The sequence below is a fragment of the Salmo trutta genome, unplaced genomic scaffold (assembly GCF_901001165.1).
Source record: "Salmo trutta unplaced genomic scaffold, fSalTru1.1, whole genome shotgun sequence".
In the NCBI taxonomy this organism is placed as follows: domain Eukaryota; kingdom Metazoa; phylum Chordata; class Actinopteri; order Salmoniformes; family Salmonidae; genus Salmo; species Salmo trutta.
Window position 1 is genome coordinate 11,685,083 of NW_021822911.1, and position 26,358 is coordinate 11,711,440.

Genomic DNA, 26,358 nt, shown 5'->3' on the forward strand with positions numbered 1-26,358 from the left:
TGACCTGTTATCTCCAACCTAACAGTGTAGATGACCTGTTATCTCCAACCTAACACAGTGTAGATGACCTGTTATCTCCAACCTAACACAGTGTAGATGACCTGTTATCTCCAACCTAACAGTGTAGATGACCCGTTATCTCCAACCTAACACAGTGTAGATGACCTGTTATCACCAACCTAACACAGTGTAGATGACCCGTTATCTCCAACCTAACACAGTGTAGATGACCCGTTATCTCCAACCTAACACAGTGTAGATGACCCGTTATCTCCAACCTAACACAGTGTAGAAGACCCTTTATCTCCAACCTAACACAGTGTAGGTGATCCGTTATCTCCAACCTAACACAGTGTAGATGACCCGTTATCTTCAACCTAACACAGTGTAGATGACCCGTTATCTCCAACCTAACACAATGTACATGACCTGTTATCTCCAACCTAACACAGTGTAGATGACCCGTTATCTCCAACCTAACACAGTGTAGATGACCCGTTATCTCCGTTGTCTCACCTGCCCGACACATCAGAGAGGCGATCAGCTTCCAGACGACGGATCCCCGCTTCTTCGTTTTCCACTGTTTACTGTAGGGTAGGAACGGCAGGACGCCGCACACACTCCTCACACACGCCGTCACGCACGCCATCACGCAGAACTCCATCAGGCACCGGTTCACATCCCTGGAGGGAGAGGGAGAGACAGAGAGAGAGGGAGGAGAATCCAGTATAATCTAAACGGTGTACACCCGGTGTATCCAGTATAATCTAAACGGTGTACACCCGGTGTATCCAGTATAAACTAAACGGTGTACACCCGGTGTATCCAGTATAAACTAAATGGTGTACACCCGGTGTATCCATTATAAACTAAACGGTGTACACCCGGTGTATCCAGTATAAACTAAACGGTGTACACCCGGTGTATCCAGTATAAACTAAACGGTGTACACCCGGTGTATTCAGTATAAACAGACGGTGTACACCCGGTGTATCCAGTATTAACTAAACGGTGTACACCCGGTGTATCCAGAATAAACTAAACGGTGTACACCCGGTGTATCCAGTATAAACTAAACGGTGTACACCCGGTGTATCAGTATAAACTAAACGGTGTACACCCGGTGTATCCAGTATAAACTAAACGGTGTACACCCGGTGTATCCAGTATAAACGGAGAATCACTTAGCCTTTCAACTAATTTTCAAATGATAGGATGCCTATTTAAAAACACTTTTTCAACATTTCAAGATAGCAGTTAGTTCAGTTTGATCTTATTAAAGACAGCTGTATCATTTTTTTATTCATTTTGACATATTTTTTGGGACCACTTTTTTTGCTCTGTTTGAAGGCTGTCAACTTCTTGTCAGGAGGAGAATCACTTAGCCTTTCAACTAATTTTCAAATGATAGGATGCCTATTTAAAAACACTTTTTCAACATTTCAAGATAGCAGTTAGTTCAGTTTGATCTTATTAAAGACAGCTGTATCATTTTTTTATTCATTTTGACATATTTTTTGGGACCACTTTTTTTGCACTATGCTTGAAGGCTGTCAGCTTCTTCTCAGGAGGAGAATCACTTAGCCTTTCAACTAATTTTCAAATGATAGGATGCCTATTTTAAAACACTTTCTCTACATTTCAAGATAGCAGTTAGTTAATTTTGAGCATATCAAAGACAGCTGCAACTTTATTTTATTAATTTTCACAATGTTTTTTTTTTTACCCAAAATTATTCTAAGTCCACAGTCTCTGTCATTGAACCATGTTGAGCCGTGTGCCTGGTGATTGAACAGGTTACCAGGTGTGTTTTTGAATATAGTTCTTAATGGCTTCAGTGGTGTGCTGGGGTCCATTGCTTGCTAAGGGGGAACCTCCCACCCGGGTTCAGCCAACAGGGGGCGCACCCAACCCCTCTAGTAAAACTGAATGTCTCTCTCTCTCTCTTTCTCTCAGGCTATGAAAAAAGCCCCACCTCCTCTCGCTCAGCCATTCTAACAGTGGAAGCCAGGATCTGTGAGAAACTATGATAATAAACTGTGAACAATAATGAAGCCATGTTTGTCTGTGTGAGTGAGGATTTATTATTTAATTGTGTGATAACTTTAATTCTGTGATAACTTATATCGAAACAAGAAAAAAACCTGTGTTTAAAGTTGTGTTAAATTGATCATTCAGGAGATGAGATTAACACCTTGCATTGATTGTCCATCCAAGGTGGTTGCCTACGTCATTGTTATGTTGAGGTCAGAGGATCATCAGGGTGATTCATTTCAGGGCTGGGCTCTCTTTCATTCAGTAATACAGAGGCAGGGCAATCAAAGGCTCCAACTCACTGAACTGCCCATCAGCCCAGCCATTGTTATTAGTCATACTGTTTGGAAACAGGTTCTATTCAGAACCTCTCAGACTAGAAAATATAAATTATATTTACTATAGTGTTTACACCTATAACAGTAATCATGTAACAAGTCGACAGGCTCCCAGAGGCAGGGGAATCAAAGGCTCCAACTCACACTCATTTAGAACCCTCTGTTAGAACACTCATTTAGAACCCTCTGTTAGAACACTCATTTAGAACCCTCTGTTAGAACCCTCATTTAGAACGCTCGTTTAGAACCCTCTTTAAAACGGACAGTTACCAATGACGCAACAATCAGCGTTTGAGCTGGACACACTTTTTTCAGAAACTATTTACACAAAACACACAGTCCTTACAAAGTTTATCTCCTGAATGTGAGCAGTTTATTTTTGGATGCAAATGGTTCAGATATTCACAGAAGTATATATATATATATATATATATATAGCACAACACAATCATCCTAACCGGAAAAAATGTAGGCTACATTTGTCCCAGCGCTAACTGAAGAAAGATTGACCCAACACAAGCAGTCATCATTTCTAACTCTCGGCTGACGTAAACTACAATATGAATTAGCTAATTGCAATTACTATGTATGTATTATGTACTATGTATATAACCTTGTAGTCAAAGTCAGGAATCAGATTCTGACAGTGAGGAGCTGCCCCCCCCCCCCAACCTTGTAGCCATTGAGAACCCTGAATCTGAGGTTCCCTTGTCCACTGACCAAGTACCAGGTCCCTTTGAAGATGCTGGTGGTGATGGAGGCAGACCGACAGTGGATGAAGTACAGGAGTTCTGTGGTAGCTGGAAGGCCGCCAGTCATTTCACCCCTCCTGGCCCTGCTGTTTGTTTTGATGAGTCCCAGTCCGGAGTCCATTTCCATCTGAGGCAGAGTGCTTCAAGTTGTTTCTGACAGAGGAGCTGGTGGGAAACATAGTACAGGAGACCAATCACTATGCCTTGGAGCTACAGGAGAAGAGAGAGCCAGGAGTGAGGGGGAAACTCGCTAAATGGGTGACAACCACAATTAGTGAAATGTATACCTTCCTGGTGACAGTCCTCCTCATGGGGATAGTAAAGAAGAACTCCCTAAGAGAATACTGGAGCACAGATCCTATGTTTGCAACTCCCTTCTTTGCCACCCTCTTTTCCCCAAGACCGCTTCCTAATTCTGCTGCGATGCCTGCATTTCGTCAACAATGCTACTGCCATCCTAACGCTTCGAACACACCGACTGCGTTATTGCGTTTCGATACACCAGAAGTACATTCATTTCCAATGTAACACTGCGTTTGCCTTGCAGCATTGCGTTGCAGAGGCAGTTGCAGTGCGTTCTGTGTGGTGCATCGATTTATCGAACGTATGCGTCAAATTGTATGCGTAGACTTGACAGAAAGTAGCAAAATGTGAATGTTGAATTTTTGTTGCACACATATCCAGTAAAAAGTGGGATTACATAAAAACAGTTTGACTGGAGAATTTTTTACATTTTTTATTGATTTATTTGCCAAGTATATTATTTATTCGATGACATCCACAAATGAATTGTGAGAGCCTATAATATAATTTCCCTCCAAAATGCAGTTAAGTATCCTAAGTATTCAAGTACAGGAAAGAACATGACCGGTACGTGTAAAAAATGTTTAAAAAAAATACAACTATTGAAAGAGGTGTGTGTGTAAACATTTAAAAAAGAGCATCTGTGAATTCTTCAGTGTATGAATTCTGTCAATTCAGAAATCTATGTAACACTAATAATGAATGCTATCCCGAGACTTTATAAACAAATGACTATGAATTGACTGAATTTAAACGGAACGGACGTGTGTGAAAAGAAAGGTACAATGAGGGAGGTCAAAAACAACAACCAGACAACTCCTCTCCTCTTCCTGTCCTTCCTGTGAGCTGGTCGGCTAAATGGACTCCATCTCTGGAAGGGAAGAGAAAAACAACAACCAGACAACTCCTCTCCTCTTCCTGTCCTTCCTGTGAGCTGGTCGGCTAAATGGACTCCATCTCTGGAAGGGAAGAGAAAAACAACAACCAGACAACTCCTCTCCTCTTCCTGTCCTTCCTGTGAGCTGGTCGGCTAAATGGACTCCATCTCTGGAAGGGAAGAGAAAAACAACACATACAAGCTTAACATAAAAGAAAACCATAAAAGGTGAGATTTATGTGAACTAAATACTGCTTGTATAGTGTAGTTAGAGGCATAAATATTGGAACAGTGCAGTAAAGTTGGTAATACTTGCTGTTTACTCATGGAATTTGTATTTCAGAGATAAAGATGAATATGACAGGAAAATATTTAGACAGTAAACTGTTGTTTAGGGATATTTTCTAACCTAGAAACAACAGCTGTACATTTGCCTCATATTAATACTTTGATCTGAAATACCAATTAGCCTACATGAGTATACTGTAAAGAATGACCTACTTCACTGTCACAACACTTATGACACTACCTGTGATGTGGAGAAGAAAAAAAAACGTACCATTGAACTGGGCTTGGAAAAGCAGCTGATACATTTTAACTTTGACTGCTGCTTTTCTTTGCTGAGGCAGCCTCTTCAGGGTTGGCACCAGGCTCATGGCAAAGAGGGTCTCTTCATCCTCCTTCCTGTGAGCATCAGGTTGGGCTGCATCCCTCTCCACGGCTTGGAGGAGCCTCTGCTGAAATGAGTTGAGTGGATCTGGAACCTTCGATGACGCCTGGTGTGACGTTGTTCCTCTTCGTTTCTCTCTCTGTTTGTCTCCACGGCCACATCCTGTTCAACGAGGTCCTCAGTGGTCACTTCCGTGAGGTTCATAATAATCTCAGGTGGTCCTAGATCCAGAGGTGCTTCCTCCATTTCATCGTCTTCCATGGCTGCACCGATGGTGGTCATACTTGTGGATGATGTAGACATTGTAGAGGGTCTCGCTGCACCGGTGGAGGCGGTGGTCTCACTTGTAGGTGACGTTGAGGGTCTTGATGCACCGGTGGGGGACAACACTTGTGGATGATGTAGTAGAGGGTCTGGCTGTAAAATTGCCACTCGTTGCCCAAGGCACAATAAATGGATCCAGAAAAGAAAGGATGTGGCAGAAGCGCCAAGGCTGCTGGCCTGAAGCTGCTGACCCAGACCTCTTCTTCTCTCTCTCTGATACCTGTCCCTGAATCCTCTCCACTTCCTCCTACAGTCTTCTTCTACATAGACATGATAAGCCAAACCATTACCTAGCATACCTATAGTTATTAGATAGCTATCATGGATATGTCACCTACTGTACACATAGACACACACACACGGTTATCTGACCAAATTATCAGGGGTACAGTAGTATCTACCATTTCTATGACTATTTATGACATACACACTCACTCTTTCAAACATGATTATTTGGTAAAGTTATCAGGGGTAGTAACTAGCATAATTTATTTGACTATTTCTTTCACACACACACCTCATTGGCTAGGTTAGCAAGCTAGGTTAGCTAGCTAGCTAACTAGCCACATCTAGCACGTGCTCACTACTAAACTGACCTGGCAATCCTACTATCGTGGACACTTGTCTCCAAGCAGCATTTTTTTGTGTTTATGTCCCTGTAGCTGTCAGCAGTTGTGTCAAAAAGACACGGTTTTGAGGATACTGCGAAAATGATTCTCTCCTCCATGTGTACAACCGCATGCGACCATCTGCAAAAGGTTCCTGCGTCAGTATAGTTGCCTAGCAGCGCAAAATGTTACGTAGCAGTGATGCAATGACGCAGTCGGTGTGTTCGATGCGTCAGTATAGTTGCCGAGCTGCGCAAAATGTTACGTAGCAGTGATGCAATGACACAGTCGGTGTGTTCGAAGCGTCAGTATAGTTGCCGAGCTGCGCAAAATGTTACGTAGCAGTGATGCAACGACGCAGTCGGTGTGTTCGAAGCGTAAGTGACCCGTTATACAAAATAAGAATTGTTCTTATCAGCCTGACTAGGGCTGGGCGATATATCGATATATATTTTAAATGTGATATGAAATTAGACCATTTCGCATATATCGATATAGTTGAAATTTGCGCTTTGATCCTTGCTCCAAGCAAGCTGCAGACCCGGAGCTCTCTGCGCTGCTCCCCGCGCCTCCTCTTTCATGCACAGAGGGCGGAGGGGCAGGAACAGACACTTCAACAAACATGGAGGAAGCAACAGCGTCTGCGGAGCGTTTTGACGAGGAATTGGTTAGTAAAAGAAAAAGCATTGGCTCAGTCATTTGGAGATGGTTCGGATTCAAAGTATCAGATGAGCAACAAAATCACGTTATATGTAGGCAGTGCCATAAAAAAAGTTCCAGCACTACAAATCTTTTTCACCACCTAAAACAGTGGCACAAACTGCAATACGAAGAGTGTGTGAAACTGCGCGCTGCAGAAGCCCCAGCCGCAAGCCGTCGACAACCTGAAAAAGCTCCAGCCCCGAAACAAAGCTCACTGCAAACTTCATTTTCCCGCAGTGTGGTGCCTAATGAAAAGAAAATTGGCAAGTGGTGTACTATAACTAAAGCGGTGTCCTATCACATTGCTAAAGATATGGTCCCTGTTGCAACTGTGGAACAAGTCGGATTCAAAAAGCTACTGAAAACTATGGACCCGAGATATGAGCTTCCCAACTACTTTGCACGAGAAGCACTGCCACAAATGTCCACTGAAGTCAGGCAGAGCCTTGCTGACCGGCTCGCTAACGGGACCCATTTTGCGTTGACCAGCGATATGTGGTCGAGCAGGACATGTGAGCCTGAGATGATGATGAAAACAGCGTCGTGTCGTCTCCAAAACAAGTTATTTCCCCCCCCCCAGGATCACACCGGTGAGCATATAGCTGAGGCCTTGCAGGACGCAAGCTGGGAAACTCCCGAGAAAAGCATCCGGTTGCTATAACAACCGACAACGGGAGCAACGTGGTCAAAGCGGTGGAGCTGAACGAGCGGCTGAGGATGCAGTGCTTCGGTCCGACTACACTTGGCTATTGGGGAGTGCAGTGTTTTAACGACTATTCACACATTTTACTGATTACAATAGTACTTTTTCATTATTTTTTCCTTTGTGTCTTGTCTGCAACTTTTTTTGGTTTTATGCTGCTGTCTTGGCCAAAAATTGATTAAGTAGATTAATAAAACATATTAAAATATTAGTTTTTCATTATTTTCCTTTGTGTCTTGTTTGCAACTTTTTTTGTTTTATGCTGCTGTCTTGGATTAAGTAGATTAATAAAACACAAAACATAAAGTACTTTAAAGAAAAAAACATATTAAAATATTAGTTTTTCATTATTTTCCTTTGTGTCTTGTCTGCAACTTTTTTTGGTTTTATGCTGCTGTCTTGGCCACAAATGATTAAGTAGATTAATAAAACATATTAAAATATTAGTTTTTCATTATTTTCCTTTGTGTCTTGTCTGCAACTTTTTTTGTTTTATGCTGCTGTCTTGGCCCAAAAATTGATTAAGTAGATTAATAAAACATATTAAAATATTACTTTTTCATTATTTTCCTTTGTGTCTTGTCTGCAACTTTTTTTGTTTTATGCTGCTGTCTTGGCCCAAAAATTGATTAATAAAACACAAAACATAAAGTGCTAAAAGTAAAATCACTTACAATACAGGATGGTAGATTTCAGAACCATATTTATTAGGTTATTGGATAAGAATTAGTGATGCATTGATGTGTTTACCACTTTAATGTTACAGCTGGTAAAGGTGAGGTAATTATGACTTTAAAATGCTGGTTAGCCTGTTGATATCATCAAGGTAACATATTTAGTTATTATGATAGACTATAGTTTTTTCTCTGGATTGAAAGAGCCAACTGCAAAGTAACTAGAAACTATATAATATTTCTAAAGCTTGATTTTGGAAAGCACTTAGTTGTATGAGTGTGTTAAAGTGAAAACAGAGTCAAATTTCTCGCATAAGCACATTTGTTTAATAGTTTTTTTATGGTTCTGACAGGACATGGCATGAATGACAAGCGCGTCACCCGGGCCATTTCTCTGTGCAAGAGAATTGTAAGCTGTTTTTCGTACAGCTGGAAGAAAAGGAGACATCTTGCTGAAGTCCAGATTCAGCTGGGTCTGCCAAGTCACCAACTCATAACCGAGTCTGCCACACGCTGGGGATCAAGGCAGCAGATGATAGAGAGAGTCCTGGAGCAGGAAGGAGCACTGGCCAAAGTCCTGTCTAATGACAAAAAGACCAGGCACCTTGTCCCTACCTGGCAGGACTTAGAGGTCCTAGAAGCAGTCCAAAAGGTCCTGAAACCTCTCCAGGACTTTACCGATGCTTTGTCAGGTGAGGAGTACGTCACTCTATCATCTGTAAAACCTGTGCTGCACCTTTTTAACGACAGTCTCCTGGCATGTGAAGAGGGTGATAGCGAGCTTTGCAAATCAATCAAGACCAGCATTGTTGAGTACCTCAACCGCAAGTATTCTGACCCAGCCACTACTGACCTATTGGAGATGGCTTCATTTGTGGATCCACGTTTCAGGGCCACCTATATCTCAAGTGAAAAAGTTGATGCATTGAAGCACAGAGCTGTCTTGGAGGTGGAGACGCTACTGGCTGATCAGAGCAGCTGTCAACCGCCTCACCTACGTGTGCCAACTGAGCCTGAGCCTGCAGATGGAGAAGCAGCAGTGGCACCAAAAGCTAAGACACTGGCTTCTTCAAGCAGCGCACAGCCACCAACACTGCGCCACCAACCAAGAGGGAGGCTATTGAAAATGAACTGTCAAGTTACTTGCAGTCAGCAAGTGTGGAGAGTGACACTGATCCCCTCAAGTGGTGGAAGGATCATGAAGTTGTCTTTCCAGCTCTGAGCCACCTGGCAAAAAAAAGTATCTCTTGGTACCAGCTACCAGTTCACCCTCCGAAAGGGTTTTCAGCTGCAGTGGCAATATCGTGACCTGCCACAGAGCATCTCTGAAGCCGGATGCCGTTGACAGGCTGGTGTTTCTCGCACAAAATCTTTAAACGAAGGAGGACACGCTTGTCTTCTAATGTCTACCTCAAGACAGCATTACTGTTTATCAAAGTAAAAAAATTGGGGAAATGTTTATTGAGTTGATGGTCTGTTTCTTGTGCAACTGGTTGAGGCTGTTCAGATGAGAAATTGAGTTAACAAAAAGCAAATGGTAATCTCAGGCTGATGTTTAAAAAACATTTTCTCAAACTGAGCACTTTATTTTGTTCTTTATTTATATATAATTGCTGCCCTTACTAGGGTTTGTCATATTTTATTATTTTGTAATGTTCGTTATTTGCATCTGTGGATTTGTTAGAAAGGAGAAGAAATCTGTAATTTGATTTTAATAAGCCATTTAAAAGTTGTCAAACTAAAAAAAAAGTTGACTTTTCTCATAAATATATATAATATTTATTTCAGAAAAAGATAGGCCTGTTTTATTTTATAGGCTATTTTTGTTTAAGATATTTGTATTTATTTAAATGTGCACCTTATGGAGCTTTGATTTCAAAAAAGGTACTCCTGTTGTTATACAGTGTTTATGTTTACATGTTATTGTTATTTGAACAGCTGAGCATTTAATCTGAACCAGGTGAAGAGCCCTGTTTATTATTTATTCATTTGATTTTTCAACTGTTCACTGAAATAGCCGGTTTCAATAAAACTACTTGAGACATGTCATATCTGGCTTTGACTTTGACTGAACATTTGCTCTCACTTTGCTGAAAAAATATCAGGATATATATCTTATATCGATATTCAGCCTAAATATATCACACACAGGAATACACACTCTGAGCCTGCACTTGCATGTTTTGCTCACCTCATTCTTTAAAAGAAAACTAGGTTTGAGTTGTGGTATCCACTCAGATTAAAGGTGGGTTCATCTGCTCTGTTCCCGAAGTGTGGTCTCCCTCAGATCCCAAGTTAGAGGGATCCCTCGTGCACCATTTACCCAGGTCATCAGGAGCCAGGTCATTGACCCAGGTCATCAGGAGTCAGGTCATTGACCCAGGTCATCAGGAGCCAGGTCATTTACCCAGGTCATCAGGTCATTTACCCAGGTCATCAGGTCATTTACCCAGGTCGTCAGGAGTCAGGTCATTTACCCAGGTCATCAGGAGTCAGGTCATTTACCCAGGTCGTCAGGAGTCAGGCCATTTACCCAGGTCATCAGGAGTCAGGTCATTTACCCAGGTCATTTACCCAGGTCGTCAGGAGTCAGGTCATTTACCCAGGTCATCAGGTCATTTACCCAGGTCGTCAGGTCATTTACCCAGGTCGTCAGGAGCCAGGTCATTTACCCAGGTCATCAGGAGCCAGCTCATTTACCCAGGTCGTCAGGAGTCAGGTCATTTACCCAGGTCATCAGGAGTCAGGTCATTTACCCAGGTCATCAGGAGCCAGGTCATTTACCCAGGTCATCAGGAGCCAGGTCATTTACCCAGGTTGTCAGGAGACAGGTCATTTACCCAGGTCGTCAGGTCATTTACCCAAGTCGTCAGGTCATTTACCCAGGTCGTCAGGAGTCAGGCCATTTACCCAGGTCGTCAGGAGCCAGGTCATTTACCCAGGTCGTCAGGAGTCAGGTCATTGACCCAGGTCATCAGGAGTCAGGTCATTTACCCAGGTCATCAGGAGTCAGGTCATTTACCCAGGTCATCAGGAGCCAGGTCATTTACCCAGGTCGTCAGGAGACAGGTCATTTACCCAGGTCGTCAGGTCATTTACCCAGGTCGTCAGGAGCCAGGTCAATTACCCAGGTCGTCAGGAGACAGGTCATTTACCCAGGTCGTCAGGTCATTTACCCAGGTCGTCAGGTCATTTACCCAGGTCATCAGGAGCCAGGTCATTTACCCAGGTCGTCAGGAGTCAGGTCATTGACCCAGGTCATCAGGAGTCAGGTCATTTACCCAGGTCGTCAGGAGCCAGGTCATTTACCCAGGTCATCAGGAGTCAGGTCATTTACCCAGGTCGTCAGGAGCCAGGTCATTGACCCAGGTCGCCAGGAGCCAGGTCATTTACCCAGGTCGTCAGGAGTCAGGTAATTTACCCAGGTCGTCAGGAGTCAGGTCATTTACCCAGGTCGTCAGGTCATTTACCCAGGTCGTCAGGAGCCAGGTCATTTACCCAGGTCGTCAGGAGTCAGGTCATTTACCCAGGTCATTTACCCAGGTCATTTACCCAGGTCGTCAGGAGCCAGGTCATTTACCCAGGTCGTCAGGTCATTTACCCAGGTTGTCAGTCACCAAGTCAAGATTCACATTCCCATCGCCAAATGTGGTTGTTAATTTCTTTAATATCAAATGAGACAAACTTATCACACAAGTCAGAGTTATACTTAAACTAAATCTTTATTCACTTAATAATAAGGGAGCAGGTCAATACAACATACAATTATAAAGTGAATCAATTGAGTGCTCTACGATAATGATGGCTGGTCGACGAATCACCCCCAGATGATTCATTGAGAGCCATGAGACAAAAGAACCAAGGTCTTTTGCACCCCTTTCAACCTACGTGACAAACAACAGATGTATAGAACGGGTCACAAGGTTAAGATTTGTATGAAAGATAGTTATAATTCTCAGCAGACAGTATCTGCTGTAAAAACAGTACTCTTTGTGTAGAGACCAGGGTCCGGCCCTGAGGTCATCTCTCCCTGGTACCATATAGAACAGAAACATTAACTCATGCTCTGGAATGTGGTCTCTTTAGGTTTAATCACCCAAAAGACATTGTAAATCTCCTGTCAGTGTTTTCTCCCAGAGGCCCATCCTCAGTAGAACACAGACACAATAGTTCTAAGAACCCTCTATTCTGTTGCATAAAACAACCATTTGATGCAATAAAAGTATTATAACATAATCTTGCAGTTTTGCTCACAGTGTCCACTGAAAGTTGACTAGTAACAACAACTGGGACCTAAAATACACCCACCATGAGACCCACTAAATCTGCCCAAGAAGAGGCAAACAAAAGAAAAACCCACACCAAACTTAAAGACAGGAAGCAAACCAAAAAGGTGGAGCAACTAAAGGTGTTGACTCTCCACATGTATCAAGACAACTGGAGCACTGGGCCAGACACTCTTAAATAGAACCTGGACCAGCTCAGGTGAAACACCTTCCCACTAACGAGATGGACAAGCCAGCACAGGTGTAACACATACTGACTAACGAGGTGACACCAATCAGTGCGTCCTACGTGCTAACGAGCTAGACGGTGCTAACGAGCTAGACGTGCTAACGAGCTAGACGTGCTAACGAGCTAGACGTGCTAACGAGCTAGACGTGCTAACGAGCTAGACGTGCTAAAGTCCAACCTCAAAACAAAATGGAAAAACCAAAGACTAACACCTTAAAAGTTTGCTTACCACCAACAGAAAACAACTTCAATTTCACATTATAATCAACTACAATGCTTCACCTTCACCAATATAAACATGGTGTCTACTGGCTGTCAACAATTAAAAACAAGAAAAAAACCTTGTCTTCCTAAAACTCACTAGCTTCTGGAACAAATTTTTTATATTTTTTTCCCCACTAGCTTCTAGAACTCTGGTCCCCTTGGAACGAAAAATACGGAAAAGAATAAGAGATAAAACTCATCTCCAATACGGAAAACCAGTCAAAATAAATTGTAATCAATGGCAACACACTGGCTAACGCAAAACTTTTTAACTGCCCACAATCAGCAACCAAGTTGTCCTTACCACAGACATGTCTGATTTCAAGAGGAAACTCCTGCAATATCCGTAGTAACTTTCCACCTCACTACAGAGCTTCTCTCTCTTTTCAGGGTTCACTAGATAGGCATGTTGTTGGATCGGGGCCCAGTCTCCAATGTCATGCTCTAGTACATTTGGGTTGGCACATCTGAGAATGAACCCTGATATTCTAATAGCAGGGCAACAATGTCAATATAATTGTACCAAAAATTGTCAGTTGGTTGCATAAATAAATATTTGGTTGCATAGTCCTTTTTTCAAAGTATTTTCAATTACATTTTTCTCGGTGGGATAGCCCCAATGTCAAAACAGTTTTAACATGTACAAATCAATAACCAATATGCAGAAACAGTTTGTGATATATTGAAAACCTAAACATAAAATGGGCCACACTGCTTACACAAACATCTGCCACAATAATCATATTACTTGTATTATTTAAAACAAGCAACTTATAAACTGTACAAGCACCAAAAACGCTGTTGTTTTGACAAGTAGCAATAAATCACTGATATCGATTAGGGGGGAAATCAGGTTGTACGGGATGTTGAAACTAACACAACTAAAAAAACACATGGAAATGGGAGATATATTTTACCTCACTGGTTAGAGGACAACCTGCCAAAGACAGTCAGCTACATTTTGGAGTGATACATTTAGGGGTCGCTAAACAAAGGAACACAACACTTATTTGTCATAACTCATCACTAAAATCAATTGTGCCGAGAGGAGGGAGATGAGGTTGCAAGTCCTGTTAAAACTAACAGCTCAAAAACCACACGGAATCTGGGAATAATGTGTACATCACTGGTTAGAGGACAATTTGTAGAAAACAGCTAGCTACATTTTGAAGTGTTGCATTTTGATTCCAGAGGGTCACCAACGTGGTAAGTGTAACACAACTCTTTTTTTGTTAGTCACTTTTTGTTAAATCACATAAATAGTAACTCTTCCATTTCAGAGCCTGGATTTTCCCCCTGAGGCTAATATCCATATCATGCTGAAATCAATAGAACAGGGGACAAACGTTTAAGGTTCTACATTGTGACATCATTAAAATACTCCTTCTACAATGTTAAAACATTCTACATTGTGAGATTTCATTTCATTGATATCATGAAACAATTCCTTCATGTATGTATTTTCTGATGTTTGATCAGAGATCTTTTATCAGAGTATCTCTTCCCACATATATCACAGCTATAAGGTTTCTCTCCTGTGTGTGTTCTCTGGTGTGATACCAGATGGCCAGATCCACCAAAACTCTTCCCACATTGGTCACAGCTATAAGATTTCTCTCCTGTGTGTACTCTCTGGTGTGATACCAGATGGCCAGATTGACCAAAAAACTTCCCACATTGATCACACCTATAAGATTTCTCTCCTGTGTGTATTCTCTGGTGTTGAGTCACAGTGCCAAATGTAGTAAAACTCTTCCCACATTGACCACAGCTATAAGATTTCTCTCCTGTGTGTGTTCTCTGGTGTGCAGTCAGATTTCCAGACCCACCAAAACTCTTCCCACATTGACCACAGATATAAGATTTCTCTCCTGTGTGTGTTCTCTGGTGTGCAGTCAGATTTCCAGAACCACCAAAATTCTTCCCACATTGAGTACAGCTAAAAGGTTTCTCTCCTGTGTGTGTTCTCTGGTGTTGAGTCAGAGAGCCAAATGTAGTAAAACTCTTCCCACATTGACCAGCTGTGGTCAATGTGGGAAGAGTTTTACTACATTTGGCTTATAGGTGTAAGATTTCTCTCCTGTGTGTATTCTCTGATGCATTTTAATGCCTGATGAGGTGAATCTCTTCCCACACTCAGAGCAGCAGTGAGTTCTCTTCCCTGTGGATCTCTGCAGGTGTTTCTTGAGGTGTTCTGATGTGGAGAGACTCTTCTCTGCCTCTTCAGCATCATGAGGTTGTTGAGGCTCCCCAGAGGATGCACGATAGTCCCATATCTCTCCTGTGTAAACAACAAAGTCAGACAGATGATATAAAGGCCCACAACAGCGGTAATCCACTGTAAAAGGTGATGCCAACAGCGGAGCCATGATGTTGGACAACAATTGACGTCTGTAATGAATGTTAAAATTATTTGATATTTGCCTTAAAATGAGCAAGAATAGTCATATTTTGTCTTGTTTTCACATTCGTAGTGACATTGATGATTGTAGGCTAGAAATAAGTTATTCATGTTGTTGAAACTCTAAGCAGTGTGCCAGGCGACTTTTGGTCTCCAATATAGGCCCCTTTCTGTGTTTGCTAAAATTGCAGCACGAGGGCAATTTGATTGCAGAAACTCCTCCCTGCTAATGAGGAAACCGATAGTTATGGATGTAGTATATCTGCCTGGAGCAAAAATGGTGAGGAAAGATTTTAGTTTTTCACAATGTATTCTTGTATTCTTTTTCACAATGTATATTTGAATGTGAATGGGGGAAATTCAGGGGAGTAACCTCCATTTCCAGGTTGCTTATGAGTACATTTCACACTACCTTGGATTATAATTGTAAGGATATTTTTGAATGTCCTGTTTAATAAAATGTTTGCTACAGTATTATGAATTATGTGTAATTATTGAAGAACCGTGTTAATGACAGTATCCATTTGGGTGTTGTCAGTAAAGTTCAGATTTTATTTATTTATTTAACCAGGTAGGCCAGTTGAGAACAAGTTCTCATTTACAACTGCGACCTGGCCAAGATAAAGCAAAGCAGTGCGACACAAACAACATAGAGTTACACATGGAATAAACAAACGTACAGTCAATAACACAACAGAAAAATCTATATACAGTGTGTACAAATGGATTAAGGAGGTAAGGCAATAAATAGACCATAGAAGCAGAGTAATTACAATTTAGCAAATTAACACTGGAGTGATAGATGTGCAGATGATGTGCAAGTAGAAATACTGGGGTGCAAAAGAGCAGAAAAAGTAAATAAAAACATGGGGATGAGGTAGGTAGTTGGATAGGCTATTTACAGATGGACTGTGTACAGCTGCAGCGATCGGTTAGCTGCTCAGATAGCTGATGCTTAAAGTTAGTGAGGGAGATATAAGTCTTTAAAGTCAGCGATTGTTGCAATTCCTTCCATTCTTTTACATTTTAGTCATTTAGCAGACGCTCTTATCCAGAGCGACTTACAGTAGTGAATGCATATATTTCATACATTTTTTTCCTGTTCCAGTGATTGGCAGCAGAGAACTGGAAGGAAAGTCGGCCAAAGTAGGTGTTGGCTTTGGGGATGACCAGTGAGATATACCTCCTGGAGCGCGTGCTATGGATGGGTGCTGCTATGGTGACCAGTGAGCTGAGTTAAGGCGGCCTAGCAAAGGCTTGTAGATGACCTGGAGCCAGTGGGTTTGGCGACGAATATGTAGCGAGGGTCAGCCGACGAGAGCATACAGTTTGCAGTGGTGGGTGCTATATGGGGCTTTGGTGACAAAACGGTTGGCACTGTGATAGACTGCATCCAGTTTGCTGAGTAGAGTGTTGGAGGCTATTTTGAAAATGACATCGCCGAAGTCAAGGATCTATAAGATAGTCAGTTTTACGAGGGTATATTTGGCAGCGTGAGTGAAGGAGGCTTTGTTTGCGAAATAGGAAGCCGATTCTAGATTTAATTTTGGATTGGAGATGCTTAATATGAGTCTGAAAGGAGAGTTTACCAGACACTTAGGTATTTGTTGTTGTCCACATATTCTAAGTCAGAATCGTCCAGAGTAGTGATGCTAGTCAGGCGGCGGGTGCAGAGAAGATTGGTTGAAGAGCATGCATTTAATTTTACTAGCAATTAAGAGCAGTTGGTGGCCACAGAAGGAGTTTGGTATTGCATTGAATGGCATTGAAGCTCATTTGGAGGTTTGTTAACCTGTTATGGATAGGGGGCCGTATTTTCATGGCCGGATAAAAAAAAATCCACGATTTAATCTGGTTATTACTCCTGCCCAGAAACTAGAATATGCATATAATTGTTTGATTTGGATAGAAAACACCCTAAAGTTTCTAAAACTGTTTGAATGGTGTCTGTGAGTATAACAGAACTCATATGGCAGGCTAAAACCTGAGAAGATTCTATACAGGAAGTGCCCTCTGACCATTTCTTGGCCTTCTATAGCCTCTTTATCGAAAACAGAGGATCTCTGCTGTAACGTGACATTTTCTAAGGCTCCCATAGGCTCTCAGAAGGCGCCAGAATGTTGAATGATGACTCTGCAGTCCCTGGGCTAAAAACAGTAGCGCATTTGCATAGTGGTTGATCTGAGAACAATGACATGGGTGCGCGCGTGCACATGAAGACACCATTTCTTCTGTCAGTCTTTGAACGAAAAAACAATGTCTCCCGGTCGGAATATTATCGCTATTTTACGAGAAAAATCGCATAAAAATTGATTTTAAACAGTGTTTGACATGCTTCGAAGTGCGGTAATGGAATATTTTGAAATCTTTTGTCACGATACGCGCCAGCGCATCACCCTTCGGATAGTGTCTTGAACTCAAGAACAAAACGCCGCTATTTGGATATAACTATGGATTATTTGGAACCAATACAACATTAGGTGTAAAGTACAAGTCCTGGGAGTGCATTCTGATGAAGAACAGCAAAGGTAATCCAATTTTTCTTATAGTAAATCTCAGTTTGGTGAGTGCCAAAATTGGTAGGTGTCAAAATAGCTAGCCTGTGATGGCCGGGCCATCTACTCAGAATATTGCAAAATGTGCTTTCACCGAAAAGCGGACACCGCGATTGCATAAAGGAGTTCTGTATCTATAATTCTTAAAATAATTGTTATGTTTTTTGTGAACGTTTATCGTGAGTAATTTAGTAAATTCACCGGTAGTTTTCGGTGGGTATGCTAGTTCTGAAAGTCACATGCTAATGTAAAAAGCTGGTATTTGATATAAAAATGAACTTGATTGAACAAAACATGCATGTATTGTATAACATAATGTCATCTGATGAAGATCATCAAAGGTTAGTGCTGCATTTAGCTGTGGTTTTGGTTTTTGTGACATTATATGAAAAATGGGTGTCTGATTATTTCTGGCTGGGTACTCTCCTGACAATCTAATGTTTTGCTTTCTCTGTAAAGCCTTTTTGAAATCGGACAATGTGGTTAGATTAACGAGTCTTGTCTTTAAAATGCTGTAAAATAGTCATATGTTTGAGAAATTTAAGTTATAGCATTTTTGAGGTATTTGTATTTCGCGCCACGTGATTCCACTGGCTGTTGACCTCGCCTAGACAGGTTAACCTCTCTCGGGTATGTGGGACGAATCGTCCCAGTCAACAGCCAGTGGAATCGAGTGGCGCGAAATACGAAAAACCTTAGAAATGCTATTACTTCAATTTCTCAAACATATGACTATTTTACACCATTTTAAAAGACAAGACTCTCGTTAATCTAACCACATTGTCCGATTTCAAAAAGGCTTTACAACGAAAGCAAAACATTAGATTATGTCAGCAGAGTACCCAGCCAGAAATAATCAGACACCCATTTTTCAAGCTAGCATATAATGTCACATAAACCCAAACCACAGCTAAATGCAGCACTAACCTTTGATGATCTTCATCAGATGACAACCCTAGGACATTATGTTATACAATACATGCATGTTTTGTTCAATCAAGTTCAAATTTATATCAAAACCCAGCTTTTTACATTAGCATGTGACGTTCAGAACTAGCAAGCACACCGAAAACTTCCGGTGAATTTACTAAATTACTCTTGATAATCGTTTACAAAATACATAACAATTATTGAAAGAATTATAGATACAGAACTCCTTTATGCAATCGCGGTGTCAGATTTTAAAATAGCTTTTCGGCAAAAGCACATTTTGCAATATTCTGAGTACATAGCTCGGCCATCACAGGCTAGTTAATTTGACACCCACCAAGTTTGGGGCTCACTAAACTCAGAATTACTATAAGAAAAATTTGATTACCTTTGCTGTTCTTCGTCAGAATGCACTCCCAGGACTTCTACTTCAACCACAAATGTTGTTTTGGTTCAAAATAATCCATAGTTATGTTCAAATATCCTCCGTTTTGTCCGTGCGTTCAGGTCCCTATCTGAACGGTGACGCGCGGATGTATGTCGTGACAAAAAAATTCTAAATATTCCATTACTGTACTTCGAAGCATGTCAAACGCTGTTTAAAATCAATTTTTATGCTAAAAGGTATTTAAAATGGGCCTACCAGACATCTTCTTGAGAGAAGATAAGGTCAGGGACTCCTGACTGACTTTACTCTTCGTCATGTTGAAATATGACAAAAGCTCTAGGCTGTTTTTAACAACTTCCGGTTGTCACAGGAAGCTCTTGCTTCACACACGTTGTCTTTGGGGTAGTCTCAGTCCTGTCTGATGCTGTCTGGTCAGTGAAACAGTATGTCTCAGTCCTGTCTGATAAGTGAAACAGTTTGTCTCAGTCCTGTCTGGTCAGTGAAACAGTCTGTCTCAGTCCTGTCTGATGCTGTCCGGTCAGTGAAACAGTCTGTCTCAGTCCTGTCTGATGTTGTCCGGTCATAAAGAGTATAACATTGTTGCTGCCCGTAGCGTTGAAGGCAAGGGAAGCCAGTGAGCATTTGGCTTCCTATGATTGTGTTGGCTGTGCTAGCTGTGTTAGCTGTGCTAGCTGTGTTAGCTGTGTTAGCTGTGCTAGAGGCGTTAGCTGTGCTAGCGGCGCTAGCTGTGTTAGCTGTGCTAGCTGTGTTAGCTGTGCTAGCTGTGTTAGCTGTGCTAATCCAAATTTATGGTTTTAAAAGTGGGCAAAATTAAAGACAGATCGTAACTGTAGGTGCTGAACTCTCTGTGTCGTTTTAAAGCAATAGTCGTTTTGTCGTCCCTTAAACGTCTGAAACAGTTCGAAACCAGGCGGAAACAACGCTCATTGACAAATTCAAGAAGTACCGTAATGGTAACAGAGAATTTCATTAATGCCTTATTTTGGAAATTCGAATACGTGCCATGAATTTCAGTAAAATTCGGTTTCCTCCTCGTAGCTAAATGTAGCAGCAGTTTCTGTAGTGTAGTGGTTATCATGTTCGCTTAACACGCGAAAAGTCCTCGGTTCGAAACCGGTCGGAAACAACGCTCAATGACACATTCAAGAAGTATCATAGTGGTAACAGAGAAATTTGTTAATGCCTTATTTTGGAAATTCGAATACGTGCCATGAATATAGGTAAAATTCGGTTTACTCCTTGCAGCTAATTGTAGAAGCAGTTTCTGTAGTGTAGTGGTTATCACGTTCGCTTAACACGCGAAAGGTCCTCGGATCGAAACTGGGCGGAAACAGTGCTCTTTATCACTTGCAGTAGGTACTTTACTTTTAACAGAGAATAGTTATTTTCATAAATACTTAATTTTGGAAATTTGAACACGTGCCATGTATATCAGTAAAATTCGGTTTACTCCTTGCAGAGAACTGTAGCAGCAGTTTCTGTGGTGTAGTGTTTATCACGTTCGCTTCACACACGAAAGGTTCCTGGTTCGAAACCATGGGAAACAATGCTAATTGACACATTCAAGAAGTACTATAGCGGTAACAGAGAATTTCATTAATGCCTTATTTTGGAAATTCGAATACGTGCCATGAATATCTGTAAAATTCGGTTTACTCCTTGTAGCAAAATGTAGCAGCAGTTTCTGTAGTGTAGTGGTTATCACGTTTGCTTAACACGCGAAAGTTCCTCCGTTCGAAACCGGGTGGAAACAGTGCTCTTTGACACGTCCAGTAAGGTACTGTACTTTTAACAGAGAATAGTTATTTTCATAAATTCTGTATTTTGGAAATTCCAATAAGTGCCATGAATATCAGTAAAATTCTGTTTCCTCTTCGTAGCTAAATGTAGCAGCAGTTTCTGTAGTGTAGTGGTTATCACGTTCGCTTAACACGCGAAAAGTCCTCGGTTCGAAACCGGGCCGAAACAGTGCTCTTTGACACGTGCAGTAGGCACTATACTTTTAACAGAGAATAGTTATTTTCATAAATTCTGTATTTTGGAAATTCGAATACGTGCCATGAATATCTGTAAAATTCGGTTTACTCCTTGTAGATAAATGTAGCAGCAGTTTCTGTAGTGTAGTGGTTATCACGTTTGCTTCACATGCGAAAAGTCTTTGGTTCGAAACCGGTCGGAAACAACGCTCAATGACACATTCAAGAAGTATCATAGTGGTAACAGAGAAATTTGTTAATGCCTTATTTTGGAAATTCGAATACGTGCCATGAATATCGGTAAAATTCGGTTTACTCCTTGCAGCTAATTGTAGAAGCAGTTTCTGTAGTGTAGTGGTTATCACGTTCGCTTAACACGCGAAAGGTCCTCGGATCGAAACCGGGCGGAAACAGTGCTCTTTATCACTTGCAGTAGGTACTTTACTTTTAACAGAGAATAGTTATTTTCATAAATACCTAATTTTGGAAATTTGAACACGTGCCATGTATATCAGTAAAATTCGGTTTACTCCTTGCAGATAATTGTAGCAGCAGTTTCTGTGGTGTAGTGTTTATCACGTTCGCTTCACACACGAAAGGTCCCTGGTTCGAAACCAGCGGAAACAATGCTAATTGACACATTCAAGAAGTACTATAGCGGTAACAGAGCATTTCATTAATGCCTTATTTTGGAAATTCGAATACGTGTCAATGAATATCTGTAAAATTCGGTTTACTCCTTGCAGAAAAATCAAGCAGCAGTTTCTGTAGTGTAGTGGTTATCACGTTCGCTTCACACGTGAAAGGTCCCCGGTTTGAAACCGGTTGGAAACAACGCTCATTGACACATTCAATTAGTACCACAGAGAAGTTCATGAATCCCTTACTTTGGAAATTCGAATACGTTCCATGAATATCTTTAAAATTCGGTTTACTCCTTGCAGCTAATTGTAGCAGTAGTTTCTGTGGTGTAGTGTTTATCACGTTCGCTTCACACACGAAAGGTTCCTGGTTCGAAACCAGCGGAAACAATGCTCATTGACACATTCAAGAAGTACTATAGCGGCAACAGAGAATTTCATTAATGCCTTATTTTGGAAATTCGAATACGTGCCATGAATATCTGTAAAATTCGGTTTACTCCTTGTAGATAAATGTAGCAGCAGTTTCTGTAGTGTAGTGGTTATCACATTTGCTTCACATGCGAAAAGTCTTTGGTTCGAAACCGGTCGGAAACAACGCTCAATGACACATTCAAGAAGTATCATAGTGGTAACAGAGAAATTTGTTAATGCCTTATTTTGGAAATTCGAATACGTGCCATGAATATCGGTAAAATTCGGTTTACTCCTTGTAGCTAATTGTAGAAGCAGTTTCTGTAGTGTAGTGGTTATCACGTTTGCTTAACAGGCGAAAGGTCCTCGGTTCAAAACCGGGCGGAAACAGTGCTCTTTGTCACGTGCAGTAGGTACTGTACTTTAAACAGAGAATAGTTATTTTCATAAATTCTGTATTTTGGAAATTCGAATACGTGCCATGAATGTCTGTAAAATTCGGTTTACTCCTTGTAGATAAGTGTAGCAGCAGTTTCTGTAGTGTAGTGGTTATCACGTTCGCTTCACACGTGAAAGGTCCCCGGTTCGAAACCAGGCGGAAACAACGCTCATTGACACATTCAATTAGTACCACAGAGAAGTTCATGAATCCCTTACTTTGGAAATTCGAATACGTTCCATGAATATCTTTAAAATTCGGTTTACTCCTTGCAGCTAATTGTAGCAGTAGTTTCTGTGGTGTAGTGTTTATCACGTTCGCTTCACACACGAAAGGTCCCTGGTTCGAAAACAGCGGAAACAACGCTCATTGACACATTCATGAAGTACTATAGCGGTAACAGAGAATTTCATTAATCCCTTATTTTGGAAATTCGAATACGTGCCATGAATATCTGTAAAATTCGGTTTACTCCTTGTAGCAAAATGTAGCAGCAGTTTCTGTAGTGTAGTGGTAATCACTTTTGCTTAACACGCGAAAGGTCCTCGGTTCGAAACCGGGTGGAAACAGTGCTCTTTGTCACGTGCAGTAGGCACTGTACTTTTAACAGAGAATAGTTATTTTCATAAATTCTGTATTGTGGAAATTCGAATACGTGCCATGAATATCTGTAAAATTCGGTTTACTCCTTGTAGGTAAATGTAGCAGCAGTTTCTGTAGTGTAGTGGTTATCAAGTTTGCTTCACATGCGAAAAGTCTTTGGTTCGAAACCGGTCGGAAACAACGCTCAATGACACATTCAAGAAGTATCGTAGTGGTAACAGAGAAATTTGTTAATGCCTTATTTTGGAAATTCGAATACGTGCCATGAATATCGGTAAAATTCGGTTTACTCCTTGCAGCTAATTGTAGAAGCAGTTCCTGTAGTGTAGTGGTTATCACGTTCGCTTAACACGCGAAAGGTCCTCTGATCGAAACCGGGCGGAAACAGTGCTCTTTATCCCTTGCAGTAGGTACTTTACTTTTAACAGAGAATAGTTATTTTCATAAATACCTAATTTTGGAAATTTGAACAAGTGCCATGTATATCAGTAAAATTCGGTTTACTCCTTGCAAAATAATTGTAGCAGCAGTTTCTGTAGTGTAGTGGTAATCACGTTTGCTTCACACGTGAAAGGTCCCTGGTTCGAAACCGGGCGGAAACAACGCTCATTGACATTCAAGAAGTACTATAGCGGTAACAGAGAATTTTATTAGTGACTTATTTTGGAAATTCGAATACGTGCCATGAATATCTGTAAAATTCGGTTTACTCCTTGTAGAAAAATCAAGCAGCAGTTTCTGTAGTGTAATGGTTATCACGTTTGCTTCACACGCGGAAGGTCCCTGGTTCGAAACCGGGCGGAAACAACGCTCATTGACACATTCAATTAGTACCACAGAGAATTTGATGAATCCCTTATTTTGGAAATTCGAATACGTTCCATGAATATCTTTAAAATTCGGTTTACTCCTTGCAGATAATTGTAGCAGAAGTTTCTGTGGTGTAGAGTTTATCACGTTAGCTTCACACACGAAAGGTCCCTGGTTCGAAACCAGCGGAAACAATGCTAATTGACACATTCAAGAAGTATTATAGCGGTAACAGAGAATGTCATTAATGCCTTATTTTGGAAATTCGAATACGTGCCATGAATATCTGTAAAATTCGGTTTACTCCTTGTAGCAAAATGTAGCAGCAGTTTCTGTAGTGTAGTGGTTATCACGTTTGCTTAACACGCGAAAGGTCCTCCGTTCGAAACCGGGTGGAAACAGTGCTCTTTGACACGTCCAGTAAGGTACTGTACTTTCAACAGAGAGAAGTTATTTTCATAAATTCTGTATTTTGGAAATTCCAATACGTGCCATGAATATCAGTAAAATTCTGTTTCCTCCTCGTAGCTAAATGTAGCAGCAGTTTCTGTAGTGTAGTGGTTATCACGTTCGCTTAACACGCGAAAAGTCCTTGGTTCGAAACCGGGCCGAAACAGTGCTCTTTGACACGTGCAGTAGGCACTATACTTTTAACAGAGAATAGTTATTTTCATAAATTCTGTATTTTGGAAATTCGAATACGTGCCATGAATATCTGTAAAATTCGGTTTACTCCTTGTAGATAAGTGTAGCAGCAGTTTCTGTAGTGTAGTGGTTATCACGTTCGCTTAACAGGCGAAAGGTCCTCGGTTCAAAACCGGGCGGAAACAGTGCTCTTTGTCACGTGCAGTAGGTACTGTACTTTTAACAGAGAATAGTTATTTTCATAAATTCTGTATTTTGGAAATTCGAATACGTGCCATGAATATCTGTAAAATTCGGTTATTCTCCTTGAATATAAATGTAGCAGCAGTTTCTGTAGTGTAGTGGTTATTACGTTTGCTTCACATGCGAAAAGTCCTTGGTTCGAAACCGGTCGGAAACAACGCTCAATGACACATTCAAGAAGTATCATAGTGGTAACAGAAAAATTCGTTCATGCATTATTTTGGAAATTCGAATACGTGCCATGAATATCGGTAAAATTCGGTTTACTCCTTGCAGCTAATTGTATAAGCAGTTTCTGTAGTGTAGTGGTTATCACGTTCGCTTAACAAGCGAAAGGTCCTCGGACCGAAACCGTGCGGAAACAGTGCTCTTTAACCCGTGCAGTAGGTACTTTACTTTTAACAGAGAATAGTTATTTTCATAAATACCTAATTTTGGAAATTTGAACACGTGCCATGTATATCAGTAAAATTCGGTTTACTCCTTGCAAGATAATTGTAGCAGCAGTTTCTGCAGTGTAGTGGTTATCTCGTTTGCTTCACACGCGAAAGGTCCCTGGTTCGAAACCGGGCGGAAACATCGCTCATTGACAAATTCAAGAAGTACTATAGCGGTAACAGAGAATTTCATTGATGACTTATTTTGGAAATTCGAATACGTGCCATAAATATCTGTAAAATTCGGTTTACTCCTTGTAGCAGTTTCTGTAGTGTAGTGGTATCACGTTTGCTTAACACGCGAAATGTCCTCGGTTCGAATCCGGTTGGAAACAGTGCTCTTTGACACGTGCAGTAGGCACTATACTTTTAACAGAGAATAGTTATTTTCATAAATTCTGTATTTTGGAAATTCGAATACGTGCCATGAATATCTGTAAAATTCGGTTTAGTCATTGCAGATAATTGTAGCAGCAGTTTCTGTAGTGTAGGGGTTATCATGTTTGCTTCACACGCGAAAGGTCCCTGGTTCGAAACCAGGCGGAAACAATGCTAATTGACACATTCACGAAGTATCATAGTGATAACAGAGAATTTCATTAATGACTTATTTTGGAAATTCGAATACGTGCCATGAATATCGATAAAATTCGGTTTACTCCTTGCAGCTAATTGTAGTACTAGTTTCTGTGGTGTAGTGGTTATCATGTTTGCTTCACACGCGAAAGGTCCCTGGTTCGAAACCGGGCGAAAACAACACTCATTGACACATTAGAGAAGTACTGTAGCGGTAACAGAGAATTTCATTAATGCCTTATTTTGGAAATTTGAATACGTGCCATGAATATCTGTAAAATTCGGTTTACTCCTTGCATAAAAATCAAGCAGCAGTTTCTGTAGTGTAGTGGTTATCACGTTTGCTTCACACGCGAAAGGTCCCTGGTTCGAAACCAGGCGGAAACAACGCTCATTAGCACATTCAATTAGTACCACAGAGAATTTCATGAATCCCTTATTTTGGAAATTCGAATACGTTCCATGAATATCTTTAAAATTCGGTTTACTCCTTGAAGCTAATTGTAGCAGTAGTT

General features: G+C 41.1%; 1 protein-coding gene and 3 non-coding genes across 4 annotated transcripts; all 4 read left to right on the plus strand.

Moving 5' to 3' along the window:
* Positions 1-4,428: 4,428 nt before the first annotated feature.
* LOC115186473 (zinc finger BED domain-containing protein 4-like) lies at positions 4,429-9,207 on the plus strand. Its single transcript, XM_029746097.1, has 2 exons — positions 4,429-4,532; positions 8,339-9,207. Exon 2 carries the CDS (start codon positions 8,347-8,349, stop codon positions 9,205-9,207), a length of 861 nt encoding a protein of 286 aa, XP_029601957.1. The 5' UTR covers positions 4,429-4,532; positions 8,339-8,346.
* A 12,168-nt stretch (positions 9,208-21,375) lies between these two features.
* Positions 21,376-21,448, plus strand: trnav-aac (transfer RNA valine (anticodon AAC)). Its single transcript has one exon. It is a non-coding gene; the product is annotated as a tRNA-Val (tRNA).
* A 3,251-nt stretch (positions 21,449-24,699) lies between these two features.
* On the plus strand, positions 24,700-24,772 carry trnav-aac (transfer RNA valine (anticodon AAC)). The gene has a single exon. It is a non-coding gene; the product is annotated as a tRNA-Val (tRNA).
* Positions 24,773-26,157: 1,385 nt separating this feature from the next.
* On the plus strand, positions 26,158-26,230 carry trnav-cac (transfer RNA valine (anticodon CAC)). Its single transcript has one exon. It is a non-coding gene; the product is annotated as a tRNA-Val (tRNA).
* Positions 26,231-26,358: the final 128 nt, after the last annotated feature.

Bases quoted from the DNA above. Each gene is read 5' to 3' on its own strand.
- LOC115186473 (XM_029746097.1), top strand. From the start codon at position 8,347: ATGAATGACAAGCGCGTCACCCGGGCCATTTCTCTGTGCAAGAGAATT.